The 26,022-nt window shown below is 46.6% G+C and overlaps 1 protein-coding gene across 3 annotated transcripts in view; it reads left to right on the forward strand.

Annotated features, from left to right (window-relative positions):
* Positions 1–25,656, forward strand: part of LOC130118951 (choline transporter-like protein 2) — a 31,669-nt gene extending 6,013 nt beyond the window's left edge. The window contains exons 1-22 of one of the 3 annotated variants that reach the window (XM_056287290.1): positions 551–1,023; positions 3,415–3,463; positions 3,828–3,901; positions 4,114–4,198; positions 4,347–4,431; positions 6,383–6,496; positions 6,644–6,704; positions 8,238–8,361; positions 12,409–12,492; positions 13,400–13,512; positions 16,292–16,423; positions 16,690–16,789; positions 17,046–17,138; positions 17,487–17,571; positions 17,728–17,990; positions 18,563–18,657; positions 19,509–19,612; positions 19,746–19,819; positions 19,964–20,034; positions 20,167–20,255; positions 21,615–21,699; positions 24,916–25,656. In XM_056287290.1, coding sequence (XP_056143265.1) covers positions 990–1,023; positions 3,415–3,463; positions 3,828–3,901; positions 4,114–4,198; positions 4,347–4,431; positions 6,383–6,496; positions 6,644–6,704; positions 8,238–8,361; positions 12,409–12,492; positions 13,400–13,512; positions 16,292–16,423; positions 16,690–16,789; positions 17,046–17,138; positions 17,487–17,571; positions 17,728–17,990; positions 18,563–18,657; positions 19,509–19,612; positions 19,746–19,819; positions 19,964–20,034; positions 20,167–20,255; positions 21,615–21,699; positions 24,916–25,022 — 2,121 coding nt within the window. In that variant the 5' untranslated portion in view covers positions 551–989 and the 3' untranslated portion in view covers positions 25,023–25,656. Of the gene's footprint in view, positions 1–550; positions 1,024–3,414; positions 3,464–3,827; positions 3,902–4,113; positions 4,199–4,346; positions 4,432–6,382; positions 6,497–6,643; positions 6,705–8,237; positions 8,362–12,408; positions 12,493–13,399; positions 13,513–16,291; positions 16,424–16,689; positions 16,790–17,045; positions 17,139–17,486; positions 17,572–17,727; positions 17,991–18,562; positions 18,658–19,508; positions 19,613–19,745; positions 19,820–19,963; positions 20,035–20,166; positions 20,256–21,614; positions 21,700–22,326; positions 24,861–24,915 lie in introns of those variants that run through there. The other 2 variants (XM_056287291.1, XM_056287289.1) reach the window with 2 other exon arrangements.
* The last annotated feature ends 366 nt before the right edge of the window (positions 25,657–26,022 follow it).

Below are 26,022 nucleotides of genomic sequence, written 5' to 3' on the forward strand. Positions count from 1 at the left end.
CGACACGCCTAAAAGTGTCAACATAGAAGTGGAGCTGTACGCTCGCTGTCTGAAGTTACAAAGGCCAGCTGGAGTACTTGAAGCCCCGTTTTTCGGAACTGTTTAAAGATTTGCAAAATCGTGTGATCTGGGAGTTAAAAAAAATGTTGGGGCCTCGTCTACTCCAGAACAGCTGTGTTGGTACCGGCAGTCATTAGGCTGAAATAACCTGCACACCCGAATCTCATCCGTCCTCCTCCATACCTGCTGCCGCACAAAGCAGGCTCCACCTCACAGTCTGCCATGCAGCCGCAGTTGGAGGCGCAGCTTGGTGTTGTTTCATTGCATCCACACGGAGGTCTTTAATCGTTAATAACCTCCACGTGCTTTGCTTGGTATTTTTCATATATCCCAAAATTCCTCATCGTCTCTACCGCCCCCCCCCCCGCCCACAGGAGGGGGAGGGGTCAGTGCCCCCGGACAACAACTTGCGCCTCCACGCCTCCATACTTTCAGTCCCCCTCCCACAAGCGCTCGCTGTAAACGTGAGCTAGCTTCAGGCTACCTGCCCGCCCAAGCTGCCTCCACCCTGGACAAGAGCAACGGGGACAGGACAAAACAACAACAACTGGAACACAGGAATTAAACCAGAGAGAGACAGCGTGTGCGCGCGTGTGTGTGCGCGTGAGAGAGAGAAGTGTCGGAAGAGAAAGAAGCGCGTGAACAGGTGGACCGCAGATTGGAGAGGCGGCAGCTGTTGCTGGGAGGCGGCGGCGGAGGGCGGAGGAGTCCGGAGCGGAGCGGAGCGGAGCGTCGCGTCGCTGCTGTGGAGGAGAGACAGGACAGGTTGGACGGGTTTCTCCCTTCTTAATACCGGTCTCTCTCCCGGTCTCCCCCCCCCCCCTTACCCATTCACATGCACACCTACGGTGGGCGGAAAGGAAGCAAACAGGGGAAAGGGGGTGAAAGGATTTCCCGTTTTATTCGCGTTCGGCCCCTGGAATTTGAAGATGGCCGAGGAAGATGAGTTCTATGGAAAGCATGGTAACAACCAACTTACTCCTTTTTCCTTTTGTTTTGACTCAAACGAAACTCCTCTCCCCCCCCTCCCCCCCTCCCTCTTTTCGTTGTTCCTTCTGAGAAACGGCAACTTAGGCGCGGCTTGTGTTTAACGGTGGGTTTCGCCGCTGCTTGGACCCCCGCCCGCTGGAAGTGTGTTGAACGGGAAGCGGGCGGGTTTTGAGTGAAAGTGGAGCGTCGCGGAGGGGGGACGGGGGGGGGGGATGGCTGATGCAGGTGTGCGCGAGGACAAACCGATAGTTTATCTGCGCTCTTTGTCGACACAAACGGGCTCTGCGTGCGTCGAGGGGGACACGAAGCTGACTGAAAAAAGCGGGCGCAGTGTTTCCCCCCCCAAACAAGCAGCGGCGCCCCCAGAAATGTTTCATAGGGGGGGGGGGGCAAATGGGGCCACTGAAAATCTTGGGGTGGCACACCGAAACCTAAAGCCATGACTGAATTTCGGGAATTCTATGATGCTGTTATAGTATACTGTATAGGCTAGTGGAAAACTGTCAATATGAGAGTTAGGAAAGTTATACATTATTGATTTACATGAACAGCACCTAAGGTAAGATATCAGATAGAAGCATATTGTGCATAATCGGAAGCATATTCTGCATATGCGACTCGTGGCTGGGGGGGGCAGCGGGGTGGGGGCCAGGGATAGAATCAGGGTGGCCATGGCCACCCCTGGCCACCCCTTGGGGGCGCCACTGCAAACAAAATACAAGTGTCGCCGGTTACAAGGGAATTGCGCTTGTGACGTCACCCGTTGCGGCTTAAATGGATGATTTACAGGTTCACGGGCGTTTCCAGTGACGAGTGGTCAAATGTGTGCCTCCGGTTGTTGCACGGGTGAAACTGACATTTCCCCACAGATACACGCTTGCACATCCATTTGGAGGTCAAATAAGGCCATAGCTCCACCGACCCCCCCCCCCACGATATCAAGAAGGGGAGTCCCCCCCCCCCCCCCACAACTAGCCTCTCTCGGCTTTTCTCCAGAAGGAGCTGCGGTAGGATTTGAACTTCGCTAAGTGCTTGTCTGGTAAATGCATGTTGCAGCATTATCACCCTCGCTGTATACATTATTAATGAGCCAAGACGCCAGCAAAAACATCATACTTGTCTGTCAAGGCCTAGTGACTAGGGTGCATGGTCCCAGTCACTCTTGCACATCAGTAGTGGTGCACACTGATTATCAAGGTATTGGCTGATCGATCGATTACCAAGATCATGGCTTTCTAGGCCAAAGTCTCATTTCCCAACACAGAATTGGTGCATAAAGCCTACAGATGTAGGTTGTGTAATTGCTTGTTTGGATTTACCTCCTTACTAGCTCTGACACAGTTAACTTGGAAACCTTTGAGTTCACTTTTAAGGTCTGAAAATTTTATCAGCGAAAACTTATCAGTTGCCTACAGTCCTTAAAGCGACTCCTGCTTATCCCTCGGACTCGAAAATGAACATGCACGCATCCGTGTACTGCTGATTATACCAACATGGGGGGCATTTCACAAACTCGGTCTTGCCATACTATTTTCCGATGAGGTTATTACAACAGAGGATGAAGCTTTCGATAATTTATTTCACAAATGAATCGAATGATCATTTATAGGCAGTCGATCAGGCCATGAGCACACCTAGGCCTAAACCACCATAGTTCTGCATGTTTAATCTGCTGATTTAAAAAAAAAAAACAGGACACTTTTTTGTTTTATATTTGAAACAGACCCAATCTTTGCTTTATAAGGAGGTTTTCTCATCAGAGGAGAGCTTTGTGGCAGCTATTTAAATTCAACTTTTGCCTTGAGAAACAGTGTCTGCAGTTTGAAATTCATAGTTGTGTCATAAATGAAGCACAAACTTGCCAGTGAATCCTTCAAAACAAAAATGTTTTGATGTCCTAAGTGCATCCCCCCCCCCCCCCCCCAGTGGCTGTTTTCTGGTAAGTCATCTTCACTTCTTGTTGGGTTTACCTCAGCTTAGTCACCAAGGAGGAATTTGTCGGGTTGCTAGGCGTGCCGGTCTGCAGGGAAAAGTCATCTGATAGGACAATGGATGGAAAGAGGGAGCTCTGTTTCTGCTGGCCTTTTAATCTGGCCCATTAAGATATCGTGTGCTTTTGTGTCTATGGGCTGGATGCAAGGTTCAGCTGAAGTCACTGTCAAAAAAACAACGGCACCTGTGTGCTCTTCACGGTTAAAACTCACGCCAGTCTGACTTTGGCCCATGAGAAGCAAGGCTAAAAGCCCATTTAGTAAATGATGAATGCAGATTCTTTTCTCTTTTTGTGTGTGTGTGTGTGTGTGTGTGTGTGTGTGTGTGTGTGTGTGTGTGTGTGTGTGTGTGTGTGTGTGTGTGTGTGTGTAGGTGAACCAAGGAAGTATGACCCCACCTTCAAGGGCCCAATCCAGAGCAGGTGAGGAAGATGTGAAAACGGAGAACAAAGGAGTGAGGTCTGCACACTGAAATGCTCCCAATACTTATTTATTCAGTAACGTTTCAATCTGTCAGATCTTCCTCAGGCCAAGGCCAAGATCTTGATTGATTGAACTGTTGCGGAATAGATAAGTATTGGGAGCATTTCAGTGTGCAGACCTCACTCCTTTGTGCTATGTTTTGCGATTTTTGTCTTGCGCCTAAATATTTTTCTCTGGATGTGCGCACACTTGGTTCCTCTTGTGAAGATGTGAAAATATTCATGCGTTTCATGGTTTTTGAAAATGCAGAGGCATTTTTCCATCATTGCCAGTGTATGTGTTTGTTTGTTTTTTCCCCTGCAGGGGCTGCACAGACATTGTGTGCTGCATCCTCTTTATTCTGGCCATATTGGGTTATGTGGCGGTGGGAATACTCGGTAAGTTGGAAACTCTTTGACTTGACTGAATGTGCGCTGTTACTTTTTTTTTGCATTTCTGTGAGCGGGGAGGAGAAGGTGAAATGTTATTGCATGGATTGTTGAACAAAAGCTCCCAAATCTTCCGACTCCTGAAGAACCCTCACACTTTAACTCTCCTCTTCAGCTCTGACAGACTTGTTGTTTAATGATTCGTCTCCATTCCTTCCTAGCCTGGTCCCAGGGCGACCCCAGGAAAGTGATCTACCCCACAGACAGCAGAGGTCAGTTCTGTGGGCAGGCCGGCACCCCATTAGAGTAAGTTGACCTCCGACCATGGATTCTAAAGTGACTGTGATGCTAGTAGACACTGAGGCGAGCACATGTGGTCATTGTTGTCTGTGCCCTTTAACCACCTCCCTTGTGTGTGTGTGTGTGTGTGTGTGTGTGTGTGTGTGTGAAACAGGAACAAGCCACTGTTGTTTTATTTCAACATCATGAAGTGTGCCAGCCCCATGGTGCTACTTGAGTTCCAGTGTCCTACCACACAGGTGTGAACTTCTCTCCTAGTATCTTCATGGATCAAAGTTATTTTGCTTTTACTCTATTCATTCATTTATATAAAATACTTATATATTATAATCGCGACTCTGAGAGCAGGGTAAGCGGTTTGGATAATGGATGGATGGATGGATTATAATATTATTATAATTATATGCAATATTTATATAAAAATATATATAAAATACTACTACTACTACTTTCAGCTGTTCCCGTTAGGGGTCGCCACAGCGGATCACCCGTTTCCATCTCTTCCTGTCCTCTGCATCTTCCTCTGTCACACCAGCCACCTGCATGTCCTCCCTCACCACATCCATAAACCTCCTCTTTGGCCTTCCTCTTTTCCTCTTCCCTGGCAGCTCCATATTCAACATCCTTCTCCCAATATCCCCAGCATCCCTCCTCCACACATGTCCAAAGCCATCTCAATCTTGCCTCTCTTGCTTTGTCTCCAAACCATCCAACCTGAGCTGTCCCTCTAATATAATTGCTCCTAATCCTGTCCTTCTTCATCACTCCCAGTGAAAATCTGAGCATCTTCAACTCTGCCACCTCCAGCCCTGCCTCCTGTCTTTTTGTCAGTGCCACTGTCTCCAAACCATATAACATAGCTGGTCTCACTACCATCTTGTAAACCTTCCCTTTAACTCTTGCTGGTTCCCTTCTGTTGCAAATCACTCCTGACACTCTTCTCCACCCACTCCACCCTGCCTGCACTCTCTTCTTCACCTCTCTTCTGCACTCCCTGTTACTTTGGGCAGTTGACCCCAAGTATTTAAACTCATACGCCTTCTTCACCTCCACTCTTTGCATCCTCAACATTCCACTGTCCTCCCTCTCATTCTCACATAGGTATTCCGTCTTGCTCCTACTGACTTTCATTCCTCTTCTCTCCAGTGCATACCTCCACCTCTCCAGGCTCTCCTCAACCTGCACCCTACTCTCGCTACAGATCACAATGTCATCCACAAACATCATAGTCCACGGAGACTCCTGCCTGATCTTGTCCGTCAACCTGTCCATCACCATTCCAAACGAGAAAGGGCTCAGAGCCGATCCTTGATGTAGTCCCACCTCCACCTTGAACCCATCTGTCATTCCAACCGCACACCTCACCACTGTCGCACTGCCCTCATACATATCCTGCACCACTCCTACATACTTCTCTGCAACTCCTGACTTCCTCATACAATACCACACCTCCTCTCTTGGCACCCTGTCATATGATTTCTCTAAATCTGTGAAGACACAATGTAACTCTTCTGACCTTCTCTATACTTCTCAATCAACATTCTCAAAAAAACATCACAGCTGTGGTCCTCTTTTGTGGCATGAAACCATACTGCTGCTCGCTAATCGTCCCTCTCCTCTTAACCTACCTTCTATTCTGTTACCATATCTTCATGCTGTGGCTGATCAACTTTATACCTCTGTAGTTGCTACAGTTCTGCACAGCGTCCTTATTCTTGAAAATCGGTACCAGTACACTTCTCCACTACTCAGGCATCCTCTCACTTTCCAAGATTGTAAAATTGTAACCGTCCGTAAGGTTAGTGGTTGTGTCAGAAAGGGCATACGACATAAAATTTTGCCAAATCATTATGTGGCTTGACAAGACCATACCGGATCGGTCAAGCAACGACCACCATCGGTGCTGTGCCCTCACAGGGTACCGCTAGAAACTATCAAATTCGCTGTGGCGACCCCTGGGAAAAAGGGAATGAGCTGAAAGAAGAAGAAGATTCATTTATATGTTATGTTATGAGTTCTGTTTTTCTTTAAATCCATATAAACCTGCTGGTGTTGCCATTTATTCATTCCCCACTCGCTCTGTCGTGCCATATTTTCGTTTACAGTCATGTCCTATGAATGGTTTTGACTGCTGTTCCACGTGTGAATAAACTGGTATCTTGTGCTAACCTTTGCTTCTCTCGACCTCAGATATGTGTGGAGAAGTGCCCTGATAAGTTCATGACTCTCTTCAAGGCTCACGCCGGCAAGCAGGATTTTGACTATTACAAGAAATTCTGCAAAGAAGGGGTGACAAGAGACAAGGTGAGGAGTGTGCCACATAAATGCCACCTTCCACAAATGCCATCATCCAGCCAGTGTCTGTTTCTTTGACTTATGTTATTTAGACCTTTGGAAAGTTTTGACACGCTTTTGTTAACATGCAAACCACTAAAACAATTTCTTTTCTAGCCTGTACCAAACATCTTGCAGGAAGGTCTATGTCCAGCTATGCTGACCCCTAGCAAGCCATGTGAGTTGATAACGTATCATTCCATTTGTAAAGTAGCTTACTGCTTTTACTGAGTAGGCTTTGATTGCCCCCATGTTTCTGTGTTATGGAGTTGCAAAATATATAAAGCAGATCAAGTCCCCCCCCCCCCCTTCTCCCCAATTGTGCCTGGCCTGCTCTCTGAGCCATCCCGGTCACTGCTCCACCCCCTCTGCCGATCCGGGGAGGGCTGCAGACTACCACATGCCTCCTCTGATACATGTGGAGTCGCCAGCCGCTTCTTTTCACCTGACAGTGAGGAGTTTCGCCAGGGGGACGTAGCGCATGGGAGGAACAGGCGCCCTGATGCAGCGACCAGGACACATACCTGTGTCCGGCTTCCCACCCGCAGACACGGCCAATTGTGTCTGTAACATCTCTGTAACACAGAGATTCGAACCGGTGATGGTAGGCAACAGAATAGACCGACCGCTTTGCTACCCGGATGCCCCCCCCCCCCCAGCAGATCAAGTTTTTATGTTTCCTGACTTCCTGCTCGGATCTGGAAGATTCTGTCAATACTGAATATAATTTCTTGATCTTGCATTTGACAATTATGCAGAAATACCTGAAAAGTGTGAAGAGTATTTTTAAGTACATATACATATTTAGAGAGTTCATGTAGTTTTAGATTCAGTGTCATTTCACATTTGCATATTGGGGTCTTGAAGAAATAGCACAGACACTACAGACTAACAGCTGAGTTGATGCTTAAAATACATAGCCACTATAGGGTGTCGGGGTAATGTGGCAGTCTATTCCATTGCCTACCAACATGGGGATCGCTGGTTCGAATCCCCGTGTTATCACCAGCTTGGCGTCCCTACAGACACAATTGGCCGTAAGCCAGATGTGGGTATGTGCCGTGGTCGCTGCACTAGCGCCTCCTCTGGTCGGTCGGGGGGGACGCCTGTTAGGGGGGGAGGGGGAACTGGGGGGGAATAGCATGATCCTCCCATGCGCTACGTCACCCTGGCAAAACTCCTCACTGCCGGCTGAAAAGAAGCGGCTGGCAACTCCACATGTATCCAAGGAGGCATGTGGTGGTAGTCTTCCCTCCCTGGATCGGCAGAGGGGGTGGAGCAGCGACTGGGTGGCTCAGAAGAGTGGGGCAATTGGACGGGTACAACCTACAATTGGGGAGAAAAAGGGGGGAAAAATCCAAGAAAAAAAAATGCATAGCCATTTGACTTATCGTTTTGGATAACTTGCCGAATTATCCAAATCTAGTCAGAATTTGTATTTCTTGAACATACAGAATTTGGAAAGAGACGATGTGTAGAAAAACACTGTGCTTTGTGAAGCAAGTGTCTCTCACGTTCTCATGCAGCTTACGTCTGGTCTACAGTTGTCAGATACGATCTGCCACACTGCATTTGCAGTGTGGCAGATCACATTGTCACATATCCACACCCACTTCCTGTCCTGCACACCCAGGCCGCTGCTGCTGGTGGGCCGCTGAGACGGCATTCAAGCTTACCGTGATGAGTTTTCTTTTCTTTCGCTCTCCTCCAGTCACTCGGAGGTGTTTTCCGGCCCTGGGCCAGAAAGGAGGAAAGATCACTGTGGGAAACAGCTCCCTCTTTGAAGACGGTTTTGGGGTCATGAGAGATGCCAAGGATTTGGTGGATGCAGTCAAGTGAGTACAACACCAGCAATAAAAAAAAAAAAAAAAAAGGACTACATTATGTGTATTGCAGCGGTTCGACCAGCAGTTAACTCGGCTGAATCAAACTTTGTCGAAGCCCCGCAAAGGACCGACGTTAACAGTTTCCATGTGTCACATAAATGCTTGTTTCATTAGTCATTGGAAAATCACTGTAACACAGCACGCACAACACAATGAAATGGTACACACCAGGTAAACCAGGTAAATAAACACAAGCAACAGAGTGAAATTTGTGCAGACGGGGATGTGGATAATGTACTGTTGGATGGGGTATCTAACACTGGGGGAAAAAAAACACACAGCACCTGAAAGAGTGCTCTGCAAAGTGAGGCTTTGCCCCCCCCCCCCCCCAAAAAATAAAGTCAAAAGTCAAGTCAACTTTATTTGTATAACCCAATATCACAAATTACAAATTTACCTCGGCTTTACAGCTACACAATATCCTGTCCTTAGACCCTCGCATCGGATAAGGAACAACCCCCCCCCCAAAAAAAACTCCTTAACAGGGAGAAAAAACAGGAAGAAAGCTCCGGGAGAGCAACTGAGGAGGGATCTCTCTCCCAAGACGCACATTGTGCAATGGATGGTTACACAACATATAACGAGGGTAACAGAATCCTAATGGAATTATAACGTTTATGAAGAATATGATGCGCAGGATGCCAAGCAGTGTCCACACACCACTGGAACCACAGAATAGAGATCATAGGAAGTACCGATGACGGTCACGACGTGTAAGACGTAACGTGACGTCACTGGGCCGCCGCCATTACTGTTCGACTGGAGCTAAAATCAAAATATTGCGAATTTTGCGTGTTTTCACACTGTTTTCATGGATTGTCGGTCATAATGAGTTGCGAAAATGCTGTTGTCGTTCATAAAGGGGCTAATTACTGCCATGGCATCCACTGCAGTAGTAACAGCAAAGACACCATCGAGCCGAGGACGGGTAGAATCGTCCCGATTCCATCGGTGAATTTTATGTCTCACAGTACAAAATATTCTCTCGATGTTAATGTTACTGACTGTATATTGATGTTTTGAGTTGAATGGTGGATTTGAATGGTTTTTCCTGCAAGGTTTAATCTCTTTTTAAAAAACATTTATTTCTGATTTTTCCCTTTTTTCTCCCAAGTTAGTGGCCAATCGATCCCTATTTTAATTCAAACACCCACCCTCGTACCGCATGCGTTCGCCAACCGCATCTCTCCGCCCGGCAGTCTCGAAGGAGACCGCCTCCCCACTTTCGTGACAAGGCGAATCCAAGCCGAACCACTGTTTTTTTTCCGACACACCAGAGACACATTCACGTGACGAACACAAGCCGACTCCGCCTCCCTCGCGAAGACAGCGTTTGCCAATGATTTGCTGCTTCATCGAGTCCGGCCATGGTCGGATCTGACGAGACCGGGGCGCGAACCCCCAGTCCCCAGTGGGCAACTGCGTCCACACAAAGCCGATGCTTAGACCGCTACACCACTGCGGACCCCTGCAAGGTTTAATCTCAAAGGGTCAGCTTACCTGAAAAAGGGATTTTAGAGTGTGGACTCAGCTGATTCACCTGAAACTGAAAAGAGTTAACTCAAAGGATCAAATAACTGACACAAACTAGGTGTAGCTTGATAAAGTAGACTGTGATCCCAGGAAAAATATAGACCGGTCTCATCTTAACTGGAAAATATAAAATAGATAATTGACTAAACTAATTAGAAACCTGAACCTAAACAACCTAATTGGAATTAAAAAGGGATTCAAACCAGGGATTTCAGTATATCTAAATGTATGAATGTGTGACACATAGCTGTGAATACTTTTCATGTTTCAAGTGAATTTACACTATTTTGTCATTAAATTGACAGTTTTTTCATTTTGTAGCCTGTCTCTGGTCTGTTATTTTGTTGCTCAACACTCCTTAAGAGCCTAGATCTGGCCCGGTGTGAGATAGTGACACAACTGTGTGGTTTTTTTTTATTGCATCACAGCACAAAATATTCTCTCGAAATTTATGCAACACTTGTCACTATCTCACACTGGGCCAGATCTAGGCTCTCTCATTTTCTTCATTCATCAGTCCCTCAAAGTACTCCCTCCACCTTTTTAACATACTCTTCTCACTTGTCAGCACATTTGCATCTCTATCCTTGAACACCTTAACCTGCTGCACATCCTTCCCAGCTCGGTCCCTCTGTCTAGTCAATCGGTACAAGTCCTTTTCTCCTTCTTTAGTGTCTAACCTCTCATACAACTCACCAAACGCCTTTTCCTTTGACTTCGCCGCCTCTCTCTTCACTTTACACTGCATCTCCTTGTCTAATTTCTTCATCTCTCTGACTATTCCCCCCTCTTCATTGCCAACTTCTTCCTCTGTATACTTTGCTGTACTTGCTCATTCCACCACCAAGTCTCCTTGTTTCCCTTCCTCTGTCCAGATGACTCACCAAATACCTTCCTAGCTGTCTCCCTCATTATTTCTGCAGTGCCTGCCCAGCCATACAGCAACTGTTCACTACCGCCCGGTGCCTGTCTTATCTCCTCCCTGAACTCCATACAACAGTTTTCCTTCTTCAACTTCCACCATTTGATCCTTGGCTCTGCCTTCGCTCTCTTCTTCTTCTTGGTCTCCAAAGTCATCCTCAGACCACCATCCGATGCTGCCTAGCTACATTCTCCCCTGTCACCACCTTGCAGTCTCCAATCCCTTTCAGATCTCGCCTCCTCGATGAGATATAGTCCACCTGTGTGCACTTTCCTCCACTCTTATACATCACCCTGTGTTCCTCCCTCTTCTTGAAATATGTATTCACCACAGCCGTTTCCATCCTTTTCACAAAATCCACCACCATCTGTCCTTCCACATTCTTCTCCTTGACACCATACCTGCCCATCACCTCTTTTCCCTTTACCAACATGCCCATTGAAGACTGTTCCAATCACCACTCTCTCCTCCTTGGGTACCCTCTCCACCACTTCATCCAACTCACTCCAGAATTCTTCTGTCTCTTCCATCTCACACCCAACTTGCGGGCCATATGCGCTGATAACATTCATCAACACACCTTCGATTTCCAGCTTCATACTCATCACTCTCTCCAACACTCTCTTCACCTCCAACTCACTCTTGACATACTCTTCCTTCAGAATTACCCCTACCCCATTTCTCCCCCCATTCGCACCATGGTAGAAGAGTTTGAACCCTCCTCCGATGCTCCTGGCCTTACTTCCCTTCCACATGGTCTCTTGCATACGCAGTATATCTACCTTTCTTCTCTCCATCATATCAGCCAGCTCTCTCCCTTTACCTGTCATAGTGCCAACATTCAACGTTCGGACTCTCACCTCCACACTCCTACCCTTCCTCCTCTCCCGCTCCCTCTGGACATGCCTTCCCCCTTTCCTTTTCCTTCTCCTCCCAACAGTAGCATAGTTTCCACCAGCACCCTGTTGGCCATCAGTACTGGTGGCGGTTGTTGGTAACCCGGGCCTCGACCGACCCGGTATCGAAATCTTATCTATGATCTGCATATTTGATTTGGCGAAGATTTTACACCGGATGCCCTTCCTGACGCAACCCTCCGCATTTATGCGGGCTTGGGACCGGCACTAGGAATGCACTGGCTTATGCATCCTCAGTAGCTTTCCTCAACGTTTCCTCAATAAACGCTGTGTCCAGATGAACTGATTCAACTCTGTGATTTTCTTACCTGGATTATTGAGCGTGCATCAAGACATTGCCTCAGGGTGCGACTCTGCGCTGTCAACACCAGCAATATTCATGCCTTCATGCTTTCACTTTTTTTTTGTCTTAATATATTGTAATATATTTGATACGAAGTCTGATATTTTAATTTTATATTTTGGTTTTAAACTGTATCCTGTGCTGTTGCCTACCCAAACTGTCAACATTTTATAAACATGAGCTCAATGGGATGCAATCGCCTAGAGAGCCCTCCAAGCTGTTGGAATAATGTGAGTGTTGTCTCTCTCGGTAATGACTGATAAGGCTTATCTTTCCCACAGGAATGTCACAGTGGTGATCGAGGCTCGTCAGGTGGTCATGAAAATCTTTGAGGATTACACACGGTCTTGGTACTGGATTCTCATGTAAGTCATTGGCCCCACATTCGTAAAACTCAGCGCTGACAACAGTGCGCCATGCAAAGCATATGTGGCGGTAATCTGAGCTCGTTCACAAAAACACTGATGGTGGTTACCACTGCATAAGATGCCCCATTGTGGTGGTGTTGTCTGTGATGGCCCCAGTGAAAGCCAATTAAGATCGGTATGTAAATGAAGTGTCACATATTTAACACCTCTCTGTCATCCAGGACACGGATGTGTGAAAACAATGGATCGCCGACTTGATTGGTCAGAAAGTCAAAGAAAAGCGATGTTTTTGGCTGCAGGACTTTGCATCCTAATAGAGGAGGCTGTCATCTCTTTTTACATGGCGTCTTGTTATCTAATGGCTGGGTAGTTCTCCTCTAACAAATACCCCCAGCTTCATTCTCTCCCAATTTTATAACCACAATATTCCCCATCAGTTAGATGGAAACTGGACCTTAGTTATGGCTTATAATAGCCAGTTGAGAATATAGTGCCAACTGTTGCCTCTTAATTTGGCCACTAAGACGTGTTTCGAAGGACAGAAGTGACATAAGTTGACAAATGATGGCTTTTAGAGCTGTTGTTAATCAAAGAAACTTTTTTTTTTAATGTAGACAATCACAGGCTGGAAACTACACCACCTTGGCTGAGCAGGAGGTATTTTAGCACACCGGTGTGGTAGCTTTTATTTATTTATGTTTATTTGTTTTATGACTCTCATGGGGCGTGGACATGCAAATCATCAAGGACAAAATTACCCATCATCATGTCATAAACCAAACCTGAACCCTGCAAACTGCTCAACAGTGTGGCTGTATAACTCAAAAAAAATCAAGCGACATTATTTGTTCATGCCTCCTTTTTATTTGCTGATTTTGTGATGGCCTTGTTTCTCTCCATCCAGAGGATTGGTGATTGCCATGCTCACCAGTCTCCTCTTCATCATCCTCTTGCGCTTCCTGGCGGGAATAATGGTCTGGGTCATGATCGTCATGGTGATCCTGGTCATAGGATACGGTGAGGGTTTACATCACTCCTCCTAAGCCTTAGTCCCAAGAAGCTGTTCTAAGGAACCTTATTCTTTTTTGTTTTCTCAAGGAATAAGCTCAGTATACTTCCTTTTGGATGTTACTATCACCGTGTCTGTTCTACTGCACTGCTTTGGAGGAGAACAAATGGTTCTTATTCTATTCATGCTACACCTTTACACCTGTGGTTTGTTTGTGTATTGTTTAATTGACTTTTCGCAAAGTCCCGCCCCCCTTAGTTACTGCCCGTCAAGCATTTCAGAACTATCCAGGAAGTAGCCGGAAAACACCAAAACATGAAGGAAGAAATCAGCGCATTGTGTGGGTAAAAGTAACGGTAATAATACGTTAGCTGTATTATCTATTAATAATAGCTAGTAGTAAGCTTAGCTTGGAGCAGACAGGTATTTTTGTTGATTTTGGATGGATTAAGCTAGCCATGGGGTCTGCTATACTGCCAAATCTATTGCCGACATTGCGCTTCTTGTGTTCTGGGTTTCGGGAAGGGAAAGAAAATTACACCCCCTCCAAACTTTTCAGATATCTCTAGATTTGCAGATCCCATAAGCACACCGTTTCAGCATTTTGTTGTGTGTTTGAAAGCTTGACGGACCGTTGGTAAGGTAGGATTGGCAAGCACCATTCTGGGGCGGTACTTTGCGAAAGGTCAATTGGGCGGCACGGTGGCCCAGTGGTTGGCACTGTTGCCTCACAGCAAGAAGGTGGAGTTTGCATGTTCTCCCCGTGTCTGCACTGGTTTCCTCCGGGTGTTCTGGTTTCCTCCCACCATCAGCATCAGAAACACTTACTTTGTTATCATCATTTCCCCCAGCCCACAGCAATGCAACACAAAGCCAAAAACACATATCCAAAAACTACAACAACACATAGATCCAAACTAACACATATATCTAAACTTTAAAAAAAAATCACTTTCCAGGAGAACGAACGCCAGCCAGGATGACAGTCGGAACTGCCGGTCTGCATGGGCTAGCAGTTAGCCTAGCCTGCCCCGCTTCCGCATCCTGTCAGACTGCCCTCGGTGTTTCCTCTTCGGGCACACCTCCGGTCAGGGCCGTGGTTCTTGGGCCCACAGGACGCAGCAGACTAAGCTCTCCCAGCCGATCCAGCGCCAGCTCTCCCCACAGAATAGAGATCCTACAGAAGTACCAATGAGCTGTTCTGCGTCACAAAAGACGTAAAGACGCAAGCGCGTCCGCCATTGTTGTTTACCTGGAGTGGCCGGTGATCGCGCGCTGTCAGTAATTCAATGGCGCCACGACGAAGATTGTCTCGTTTCAATCAATTGATTTAAATCTGTGTTCATTTATCACAAATGCAAAGCTTCGGAGAGTTAATCCGGCCTAATCGACAATAAAGAGTATTAAATATCACGCATTATTAGTGGCGAAATAGGCACCGTTTGTCCCGAAACATCAGCACAGAAGCGATCTCAATGGGATCTTACCATTTCTTCGTAGCCCCTTTGTTTACAAATATTATTATGGGCAAACTAGAAATATCACTCAAATCGAGAGAATATTTTGTGCTGTGATGAAATAAAATAAAAAAATTATGTAACACTTGTGTCACTATCTCACACTGGACCGGATCTAGGCTCTTAAGGAGTGTTGAGCAACAAAATAGCCGACCAGAGATGGGCTATAAAAGGAAAAAGCTGTCAATTTAATGACAAAATAGTGTAAATTCACTTGAAACATGAAAAGTATTCACAGCTATGTGTCACACATTCATACATTTAGATATACTGAAATCCCTGGTTTGAATCCCTTTTTAATTCCAATTAGGTTGTTTAGGTTCAGGTTTCTAATTAGTTTAGTCAATTATCTATCTTATATTTTCCAATTAAGATGAGACCGGTCTATATTTTTCCTAGGATCACAGTCTACTTTATCAAGCGAGACCTATTTTGTGTCAGTTATTTTATCCTTTGAGTCAACTCTTTTTGGTTTCAGGTGAATCAGATAAATCTATACTCTAAAATCCCTTTTTCGGGTAAGTTGACCCTTTGAGATTAAACCTTGCAGGAAAAAACATTAAAATCTACCATTCAACTCAAAACATCAATATACAGTCAGTAACATTCACATCGAGAGAACATTTTTTTACTGTGATGCAATGAAAGACACAAAATTCACCGATTGAATTGGGTGATTCTACCCGTCCTCGGCTCGATGGTGTCTTTGCTGTTACTACTGCAGTGGATGCCATGGCAGTAATTAGCCCCTTTATGAACGAGAACAGCATTTTCGCAACTCATCATGACCGACAATCCATGAAAACATTGTGAAAACACGCAAAATTCGCAATATTTTGATTTTAGCTCCAGTCGAACAGTAATGGCGGCGGTCCAGTGACGTCACGTTACGTCTTACACGTTGTGACCGTCATCGGTACTTCTGTATGATCTCTATTCTGTGGCTCTCCCAGCCATCAAATGAAGACCAACTTAGATGCGGACAAAGACACTGTATGGACAGTACTGGGTGAGGCCGCCGCCAACGTGAATTAGCGCCGCCATCTTCCCACACCGGAGGCAGGAAAACCAAAAAGACATGCATGTTAGGGTTAATACTCCTGTCTGTGCCCCTGAGCAAGGCAGTGGAAAGAAGACCGGGAGTTGGTCCCCGGGAGCTGCAGCGGCCCACTGCTCCTATACAATAGGATGGGTTAAATGCAGCGAACACGTTTCTTTGTAAGAATCCAATGACAAAATAAAGTGGCTTTCTTCTGTCTTACGTGGGCAGGTATCTTTCACTGCTACATGGAGTATGCCGCTCTGAAGGAGGAGCCCGGCGCTGATGTGACACTACAGGACCTGGGCTTCCAGACGGACTTCTCCGTCTACCTGCAGATCAGACAAACCTGGCTGGCCTTCAGTGAGTAATGCAACATACACACATAACTGACACATATACCCAAAAAGGGACAAACACTTTTTTTCTCCTTCTAGCGTTTTCACGTATGGTTTTCTTTCTCTGGTCGCATTCTTTCCAACACACTCCTGTCCTTGATGGCTTTGCCTAAATACTGTGTTGAAAACACCGAGCTTACTGATTTCACAATGGCTGCCTTCTCTTCATCACTTCATGTTCTCATGTTTTCTTTTTATGCCCCCCCCCTCCCCCCCCCCGGCTCCTGTCAGTGATCATTCTGGCCATCGTGGAGGTTGTAATCATCCTGCTACTCATCTTCCTCAGGAAGAGGCTCCTGATTGCCATTGCGCTCATCAAAGAGGCCAGCAGGTCAGACTGCGCATTACAGCGGTGGACACGGAGACACAGTTAAAGGGAGAGACCGGGAGGGGCGGAATAACAGATCGATGCAAGCTAAAGATTAATTGACATGGATTTGAAAATCATTTTAGCGTGACTCACGATAACGCCGAGTTAATGGAATGGTGGATGGAAAAAAAAACTTGAGATTTGAAGTTTTTGATTTGAATACAGATGAGCGTCCAGTCTCCTCCCTAACGATACAGTCTTGGTTTTGTGTTCACAGAGCCATCGCACATGTGATGTCCTCCCTTTTTTACCCCCTGTTCACCTTCGTCCTCCTGGCCATGGTCATTGCCTACTGGGCCGTCACTGCCGTGTATCCTTTTAATGTCACCGTCATTGTTGTTGAGTGTTGTAGTTATCCTTTGGGGGGGGGGGGGTAGACAAAAGCTTAGGAAAGCAGACTTGTAATTGCAAGGTCACAGATTTGCATCCTGGACCATTCAGGAAAAGTAGACCGGTAACACCCTCCAATCCCCCAAACATTGAACATTGTGGTTTGTGCTGTCCAGCTCTCTGGACAGCGTTTTCGTGAAACAGTGTGATTGGTTGGTAGACGTGGTTTAACAACAAGTGACGGTGCTATGTCAAGAGGTTGAGATTTGTATTTTTTGGGACTCGTACTCTCGTTGTTCGTTATCCGTCCCTTGACTAACATGGTCAGTTTCTTGTCTACCTCCAATGAGCCCGTCTACAAAGTGTTCAATGACACGGCCTGTGAGCACTCGAGGAAAACGTGTGACCCAGCTGTGAGTTCTGTCAACTTTTAATCTCTGGAGTTTTAACAGTGAACGCCATTCTTCATCACAACTCACAGACTGTAATGCACTGATGTATGTGATCGTCATCATCGTCGTAAAGTGTGTGTGTGTGTGTTTCTCTGTATGACCTGCATCTGTGCTCAGAACTTCACCACCAGCCAAATGAGAAAAGACTGCCCTGAGTCTGACTGCTTGTTTGCCTTCTACGGTGGAGAGACGGTCTACCATAAGTACCTGATTGGCCTGCAGTTCTACAATGTCTTCCTCTTCTTCTGGTGTGCCAACTTTGTCACGGCTTTGGGGCAGATGACCCTGGCAGGTGCCTTTGCCTCTTACTATTGGGCCTTTGTCAAGCCGGATGACATGCCCGCCTTCCCAATCTTCTCTTCTCTCGGGAGATCTCTCAGGTGTGTTTGTCTGCCCCCCCCCTTTCCCCCCCCCCAATTGTACCCAGCCAATTACCCCACTCTTCTTAGCCGTCCTGGTCGCTGCTCCACCCTCTCTGCCGATCCGGGGAGGGCTGCAGACTACCACATGCCTCCTCCGATACATGTGGTGTCGCCAGCTGCTTCTTTTCACCTGACAGTGAGGAGTTTTGCCAGGGAGACACGGCGCGTGGGTGGATCACGCTACTCCTCCCAGTGCCCCCTCTCCCCCAAACAGGCACCCCGACTGACAAGAGGAGGCGCTAGTGCAGTGACCAGAACACATACCCACATCCGGCCTCCCACCTGCAGACATGGCCAATTGTGTCTGTAGGGACTCTCGACCAAGCCGGAGGTAACACGGGGATTCGAACCAGCGATCCCTGTATTGGGAGGCAACGGAATAGACCGCTACGCTACCCGAACGCCCCTCGTAACTCCTTCAGTCCACAAAATGAATGTACCATCTGACATTATGTGTCTCTAAAGGTTCTGTGTTGCGTTTGTAGGATGTTGTATCGAGTAAAAACTAATGTGGTCTGTCCCGGTGTTAGGTATCACACAGGTTCCCTGGCGTTTGGTTCCCTCATCCTCTCCATCGTTCAGATCATCAGGGTCCTCCTGGAGTATCTGGACCACAAGCTTAAAGGTTTGGTATCTCCACATTACAGCCAGTGTTTCCACTTAACACAGCAGTCAGTGGGCGGCCTGCCCAGTAATTCCCCCATCAAGAGTTGAGATGTGGAAAATGAATGTTTTCATTTTTTAGTGAAAAGGAAAAGGCGTACGTGTGACAAAAGTTCATTTTACTGTACCAGAGAATTGCTGGTTTCCAAAAATAATAATCTGTACCTCTCTGATTGGTTATTCCGTCCACAAAATGTGACTTTGTCTTGTACTAAATCCATGCAGGGGGGTTGTAGCACCGTCGACTGTGTGGACGTCACACACTGTCTGGTATTTTAGTGTTGACTGGCTCACCGTGACTCCTACATGCTGTGTTCATTTGCCTCTAAAGATTGCTTTAAGTTCCATGCAGTTGAGTTGACGCTCTGGTGAGTTGAAAGGTGACTCGTAGCGGGACGAGACTACTCCTGTTTTCAATAACCACGGGGAAACTGGGCCTATAACGAGGTGCGACTGAAGGCTGATGAAATTTCAACGGTGGCCTCAGTATGACGACAAAAAGGAGTAAAGGGAGCGAGCTAGGCAAAAGATCTGACAACATTCCTGCCCCCGTCGACAACATACCTGAACTACACCGCCCCTGCCGTATAGAAACATACTTTAGGCTGCAGTTAAAACTTGTAACGGCGTACAGATCAGGACATGTTGTTATCTTGTGTGGCACATCTGCCACTTCTGCAACCCTTTTAGACCGCAACTGTTCGGCTCTGAACATAGACCCAACATGATGAAATGATTTTCTATTGACTTTTGTGCATTGTCAGTCATTAATTGTTTATTTTTATTTATTTTTTTTAATCTCAACTGTCACAGGGGCCCAAAATAAGTTTGCCAAGTTTCTTTTGTGCTGTCTGAAGTGCTGTTTCTGGTGTCTGGAGAAATTCATCAAGTTCCTTAACAGAAATGCCTACATTATGGTGTGTAAACTGCTGCTCCCTAATACCAGTTTTATGGCATATGCATTTATATATATATATATAAACTATATGTACAATTCATGATTTTGAAAATGCATTTACCCTGACAGTACTAAGTATCTCCTGTCACTAGGTGGCGATCTACGGTAAAAACTTCTGCACATCTGCAAGAGATGCCTTCTTCCTCCTCATGAGGAACATGATCAGGTGAGGTTAGATGGCAGTTAGCAGTTTGTCAGGGAGCTTTGAGAACTTCGTATATTCTCACTTAACATTTACCCATCGCATCCAAGTAGAAACTCGTACTCACGTTTCCGTGTTGTTGAAGTTGGATTCGGTCTGATTTAACAGGGTCGCCGTGCTCGACAAAGTGACGGATTTCCTCTTGTTCTTGGGCAAACTCCTCATTGTGGGACTTGTTGGTAAGTGAAATATTGGCCCCTCAGTTCATTTAATCTCTGTTGTTTAGATATTTGTTTTTAGCTGAATATGCCTTCATTGCAGGTTTTTTTCTTCTTCTTTGTAAATGATCTCCTCCTGTCCTTCCATCCCAGGAATATTTGCATTCTTTTTCTTCTCTGGGAGAGTGAAGGCGTTCGAAGACACGGCACCCCATCTCCACTACTACTGGGTGCCCATCCTGGTACGTCTGACGAGCTGCGGTTACACAAGGCGTTTCGGTTTTTTCAAAATGAAATCGCTCCGATTTGACGGTTCCCACCAAAATGTTTACATGAACGCCAAATGAAAAAAATCAGATGGGGTTTCCTCTTCACGTGCTCCGAAGCAAGTCATCCGAAAACAAAAAACGCACGATATACCAGAAGCTAGTAAACATCACTTACCTCGAGTTGGGCAAGTGTGTTTACCAAGTATTCTGAAAGTAGGAAGTAATCGGAAGGAGCGTTCATGTGACAAAATTTTCACCCGATGAATGGATTATAAAATGTATACTGACCGTCTGAAACAATGACATTTCTTACAGATAAGGCCTGTTTCTTAATATCAGTACATGAGGTATTCTGATCTGGCCGTTATGTAAATGTCTGCTCCGGTGTGGGAAGGATGGCGGTGCGAATTCATGTTTGCGGCGGCCTCGCCCAGTACCGTCCATGCAGTGTTTTTGTCCACGTCTTCATCTGAGTTTGTCTTCGTTTGATGGCTGGGAGAGCTGGCGCTGGATCAGCTGGGAGAGCTTGGTCTGCTGCGTCCTGTGGGCCCAGGGACAACAGCCCTGCCTGGAGCTGCTCCCGAGGAGGAAACACCAAGGGCGGTCTGACAGGATGCGGAAGCGGGGCAGGCTAAGCTAACTGCTAGCCCACGCAGACCGGCAGTTCCGATAACACGGAGGGCGGTCCAGCAGCGGCCTCGCCTGGCGTTGACTGTATTTTTGTCATTGTGTGGAGTGCGGGGAGGTGTGTTGAGGGTGTCTGGCTGGGAGAGCTGGTGTTGGATCAGCTGAGGGAGTCTGGTCTGCTGCGTCCGGTGGGCCCAAGGACCACGGCCCTGCCTGGAGCTGCTCCCGAGGAGGAAACACCAAGGGCGGTCTGACAGGATGCAGAAGCGGGGCAGGCTAAGCTAACTGCTAGCCCACGCAGACTGGCAGTTCCAGCAGTGGCTGGTGTTTGTTTTCTTGGACAGTGATTTTTTTTTTTTAGTTTGGACATATGTGTTAGTTTAAATATGTGTGTTCTTGTAGTTTTTTGGATATGTGTTTTTGTCTTTGTGTTGCACTGCTGTGGGCCGGGGAAAACGATATTTCAAAATGTGTTGTCAAAACCTCAGACTGACGCTCCCACAGATACCTTAGGATGGTTTCACCCACACAATCCCATGTCATATCATTAACGCACGACTTCTGTTTTGTTCTTCACAAATACGGCTTTGTTTTTATAATCACAGTTACCTTTTCCTCCATTTCGTTTTGTTTGTCTTTCTTATCTGCAGTCACGTGCAGTAATTAACCATGCGTTTGTGTGTCCCTCCGCTTGTCCCCCACTAGACCGTTGTGGTTGGTTCCTACCTAATCGCCCACGGTTTCTTCAGCGTGTACTCCATGTGTGTGGACACACTCTTCCTCTGCTTCTGTAAGTACCGCCTCTGTAGTCGGCCCTTCGTATTTGGTTTCCACACATTACTTTCAGAGTGATTACACAAACGGCAGACGTGAACTCGCACCTTCGACGAAGGTGCAGATATATATTTAGAGTCATGAAGAGAAGGCACATTTTGAGGCGACTAACCCTTTTTAGGACTTGATGCAGTGCTTGATGATGGACTGAATCAGACCTTTTCTCAACACTTTGGATTGCTTTATTGCTTTGTGGTCTGTTGCTTATTTCAAATTGCATGGTAATTACGGTAATCCTCACATCGCCAGGAGAATTTCCAATATACTAGTCTGTGGCTTACTGGCTGTTTAACTTGCTGGTACCGGGTGTTGAACTGTTAACTTGCAAAATCTATAATGCTTGTGGTGGATGCCTTTTGCTTACTGTTTTGACTTTCTCTTTCTCTCTCTCTCTCTCTCTCTCTCCCTCCCTTTTCATTCCACTTCCCGCAATTCTCCGCCTCCTCTTCCCGCTGGCTCTCTGACCCTCATTGTCCTGAAATCTTCATAACAACTTCCTTCCTGCTCCATCTCCTCCCTAACACGCGCACGCACACACACACACTCACAACACTGCACGCATGTGCCCGCGGGGGGGAAAAAGGCGAGGACCTGGAACGCAACGACGGGTCAGCTGCCAGGCCTTATTACATGTCTTCAACGCTCCACGAGATTTTGTGGAAGGACAAAGCCGAGGAGCCGTCTGGGACGCCGGCGCGACCTCAGCCGCCGGAGGACGAGGATGTCCCGCTGAAACGACACCAGACGCACACGCAAGATGGGGGGGAGGCGTAGTTTTAGTCGATTAGCGGAACGGGGCAAACGCACCGTCGGTGTCCACCGCCACTAGGTTGTGCGGGTCGCACACAAAGTCAATTTCCGCGACGCTTTTTTTTTTTTTAATTGTAAACAAGAACTGGCGATACTTGTGATACGAAATTCAGTAGTGATGGTTATTTCATGTTTTGTTTTAAGTTTTCACACGGTCACAGACCAACAACATGCAGAATCTGCTGACACGGAGCACAACTTCAGCCGGGACAGGGATTCAGTGTCTCTCTTAAAGCGACTATCCTGAAGATGCTTGTCTGGTGACCGCGTCGGTGCTCGACCAGTCTAAATCCTAGAGAGCCGCTTAAAAAAAGAAAAGAAAAGAAACTTAAGTCACCGGAGCGGTCGTATCAGCAACTTAGCTGCAGCCAGACGCTATAAAACATGGTTGAATCTTGAGTTTTAGCTGCAGATGTTATGGTGTCTTGACCAGCTGGGTCTACCGTAACTGCCAACCGGCTGCAACCATGTCGCCTTGTCTTCAAACTCACAGCCACCTGCCTCGTTTTCCAGCATTTGGCCGCCACGCTGAAGATGTACACACTATGCACCTTAACATCAGAAGGTCTTACCTGTTAATTACCAATAAAATGAGCATACTTTGGGGGCATTTATTGTCTTAAATACAGTGTGGCAGCAGGTGGTATCAAAAATCATCAGGATTGTGGCTTTAAGGTCACTAAAGAGGGAATATAAACGGGTCTCCGGTAATGACGAGGGTTTGTCAGCTGTGTTCAGGAGTATCTGGGTTCTGTACTGACCCGTGTCATGTAGGAATATCTGGGTTCAGGAGTATCTGGGTTCTGTATTGACCTGTGTCAAGTAGGAATATCTGGGTTCAGGAGTATCTGGGTTCTGTATTGACCTGTGCCATGTAGGAATATCTGGGTTCAGGAGTATCTAGGTTCTGTATTGACCCGTGTCACGTAGGCACGAGTGTGCATGAACCCGCTCGAATCCGAAATGGGTTTACCTCGATGGAAATGGTTAGAAATGTCTTGCAGGAAGTTTCCCCCGTTGACAACTTGGTCCGTCTTCCTCAGCCGTGTTGTCGAGGTGTCACGTTGTCGTCCCGACACATGTAACGGGAGCTTTGTGCGCACCGAAAAACTGTTGAGATGTTAACGCTCAACTAACTTTCTTGATGGCGCGGAGTGTATGGCCCGTTTCTTAGGTAATTTTGACATTTTAGGACTTTGCCTTTTCTTTTTCTTTTTTAAAGTAGTTTCTTTACCGCTGCCTTCGGCCAGTATAAACTTGAACCCCATTATGTGCCTAGTTTGCCGTTTACAGTTGTACTACAAAACCCAGGAGTCTATCAATGCTACTATGTTAATATGCACTACTGTCGATGCACTGTTTAGTGTTTTTACTCACTCGTCTTACGAAGCCAAACGTGATGTCATATCTACCGAGTACTCGTTAATGTTAATTGCAGTACACGTTAAAGTACCTCCTTGCCGTGAAACCTGGGATTAGCAGTGCGGTCTGTCCGATGGAGACTTCTTACTGGGTCTCCGGTGGGAGAAGTCATGGGATTCAAAACGCCTAAATGCAGACTCTAGCCTTTGTTTTTGTTTTTTTGGTTTTCCAGCCTGCACATAGGCAGTTAGTCTCAACCAATTAAAGATGCCACTGTTTCTCTAATCTGCCTTGTCAACTTGTTTTTGCTGCTTTTTGAAAAGTGTGGATTGGAAGCGAGCCAAGGTAATTCCTGTTCTAGACTAACTGGATTGTTTTGAACACGTTAATCATAATAACGTAACAATAACATTAAAAAAAAATCCTTTTTGGCTTTGCCTGTCCAAAGTGCCTTCGCTATGTTAGGAATTTGCATTGAGATTCACTTAACTTCTTCGATGGGGCGTCCGGGTGGCGTGGCGGTCTATTCCGTTGCCTACCAACACAGGGATCGCCAGTTCGAATCCCCGTGTTACCTCCGGCTTGGTCGGGCGTCCCGACAGACACAATTGGCCGTGTCTGCGGGTGGGAAGCCGGATGTGGGCGTGTGTCCTGGTCGCTGCACTAGCGCCTCCTCCGGTCGGTCAGGGCGCCTGTTCAAGGGGGGGGAGGGGGAACTGAGGGGAATAGCCTGATCCCCCCACGCACTACGTCCCCCTGGCGAAACTCCTCACTGTCAGGTGAAAAGAAATGGCTGGCGACTCCACATGTATCGGAGGAGACATGTGGTAGTCTGCAGCCCTCCCCGGATCGGCAGAGGGGGTGAGGCAGCGACCGGGACTGCTTGAACGAGTGGGCTAATTGGAAGGGTACAACTGACAATTGGGGAGAAAAGGGGGCGGGGTGTTTGATCTGCAGAGTCGATCAGTTTTAACACCGTTTTTCTTCTATATTCTTTCAGTGGAGGATCTTGAGAGAAATGATGGCAGTCCAGAAAGGCCCTACCTGATGCCAGAGAGCCTCCGCAAAGTCCTGAATAAGAGGAACAAGACGCAGCCTGCGGAGTAGAGCACCTCCTCGGGGTGCTGAGTCGTTAAATGGCGGCTGTAGGCTCTGAAATTAACTCTTAACATGGGGTTTATTTTGAAACAGCGGAATATGCCTTTAAAGAAGAGGGGTTTGAACATGTTTCCTTGATCAAGCGAGGCTGCCTGTCGCCAAGTGCCCAAGTGTCATTTGGTGGTGGCGCTCATTGTGTAAACACGACTATCTCATATCGTAAGTTAAATCCGTCTTATTGGCTCTGTCCCCCCAGGTCTAAAAAGGGCGCCCCTCTAAGTGACGTTTTAAAGCTGCACATTTCCGTAAGAAGCAAATGTGGATTTTTTTTAGGAAATATTTAGATTTTCATTTATATTTTCAACATGGCTACAGAACACTTTTGTTGTTGTTGTTGTGTATATATTTTATCTAAGAACCAGCTATATTTAAGCATGTTGTGTATTTTCAATACGTTCGAGTATGTTACATGAAGGTCCGTTCACAAGTAATCAAACGTTGTAGCTATCTAACCTTTCCGTTACCAAAGCAAGGCTGTGCATTATCAAGGCATAGTTCAAACTGTTTATTCCATAGGCCGGCGGTCTCAGAACATGTGCTGTTGGGGGGGGGGGTGCTGTTTTCTTTCCATCTAACCTCTGCACCATCTGATTTCACTTATCACCGCCTGTCTGACGGCTTACGGGTTTGTGAAATTACGTGAATCAATTGATGGAGGGGGCTACATGCATATAATCCCTGATGGCTCCGAGTTTGAAATCACTAGTTTGTGGAGAAGGCAATCTGATGAAATGGTGGAATGTATAATAAGGAAGTCTGTGGAGAAAAGTGAGAGCTGGAGAGTTGAATCTGAATTTAGCGTCTGTGGGTTGACTTTGTGTGAGGTTCTTGTTTTTAAGTGTTTTGAAGTGAACATTGACTGTGGTTGATTCTTTGGAATAAAATAAAGGTTTTTTTTTTTACATTGAATCTGTGTTGGAGTGTTTCTTATAAACCTTAGGTAATGCCG

The sequence above is a fragment of the Lampris incognitus genome, chromosome 10 (genome assembly GCF_029633865.1).
Source record: "Lampris incognitus isolate fLamInc1 chromosome 10, fLamInc1.hap2, whole genome shotgun sequence".
NCBI classification, from domain to species: domain Eukaryota; kingdom Metazoa; phylum Chordata; class Actinopteri; order Lampriformes; family Lampridae; genus Lampris; species Lampris incognitus.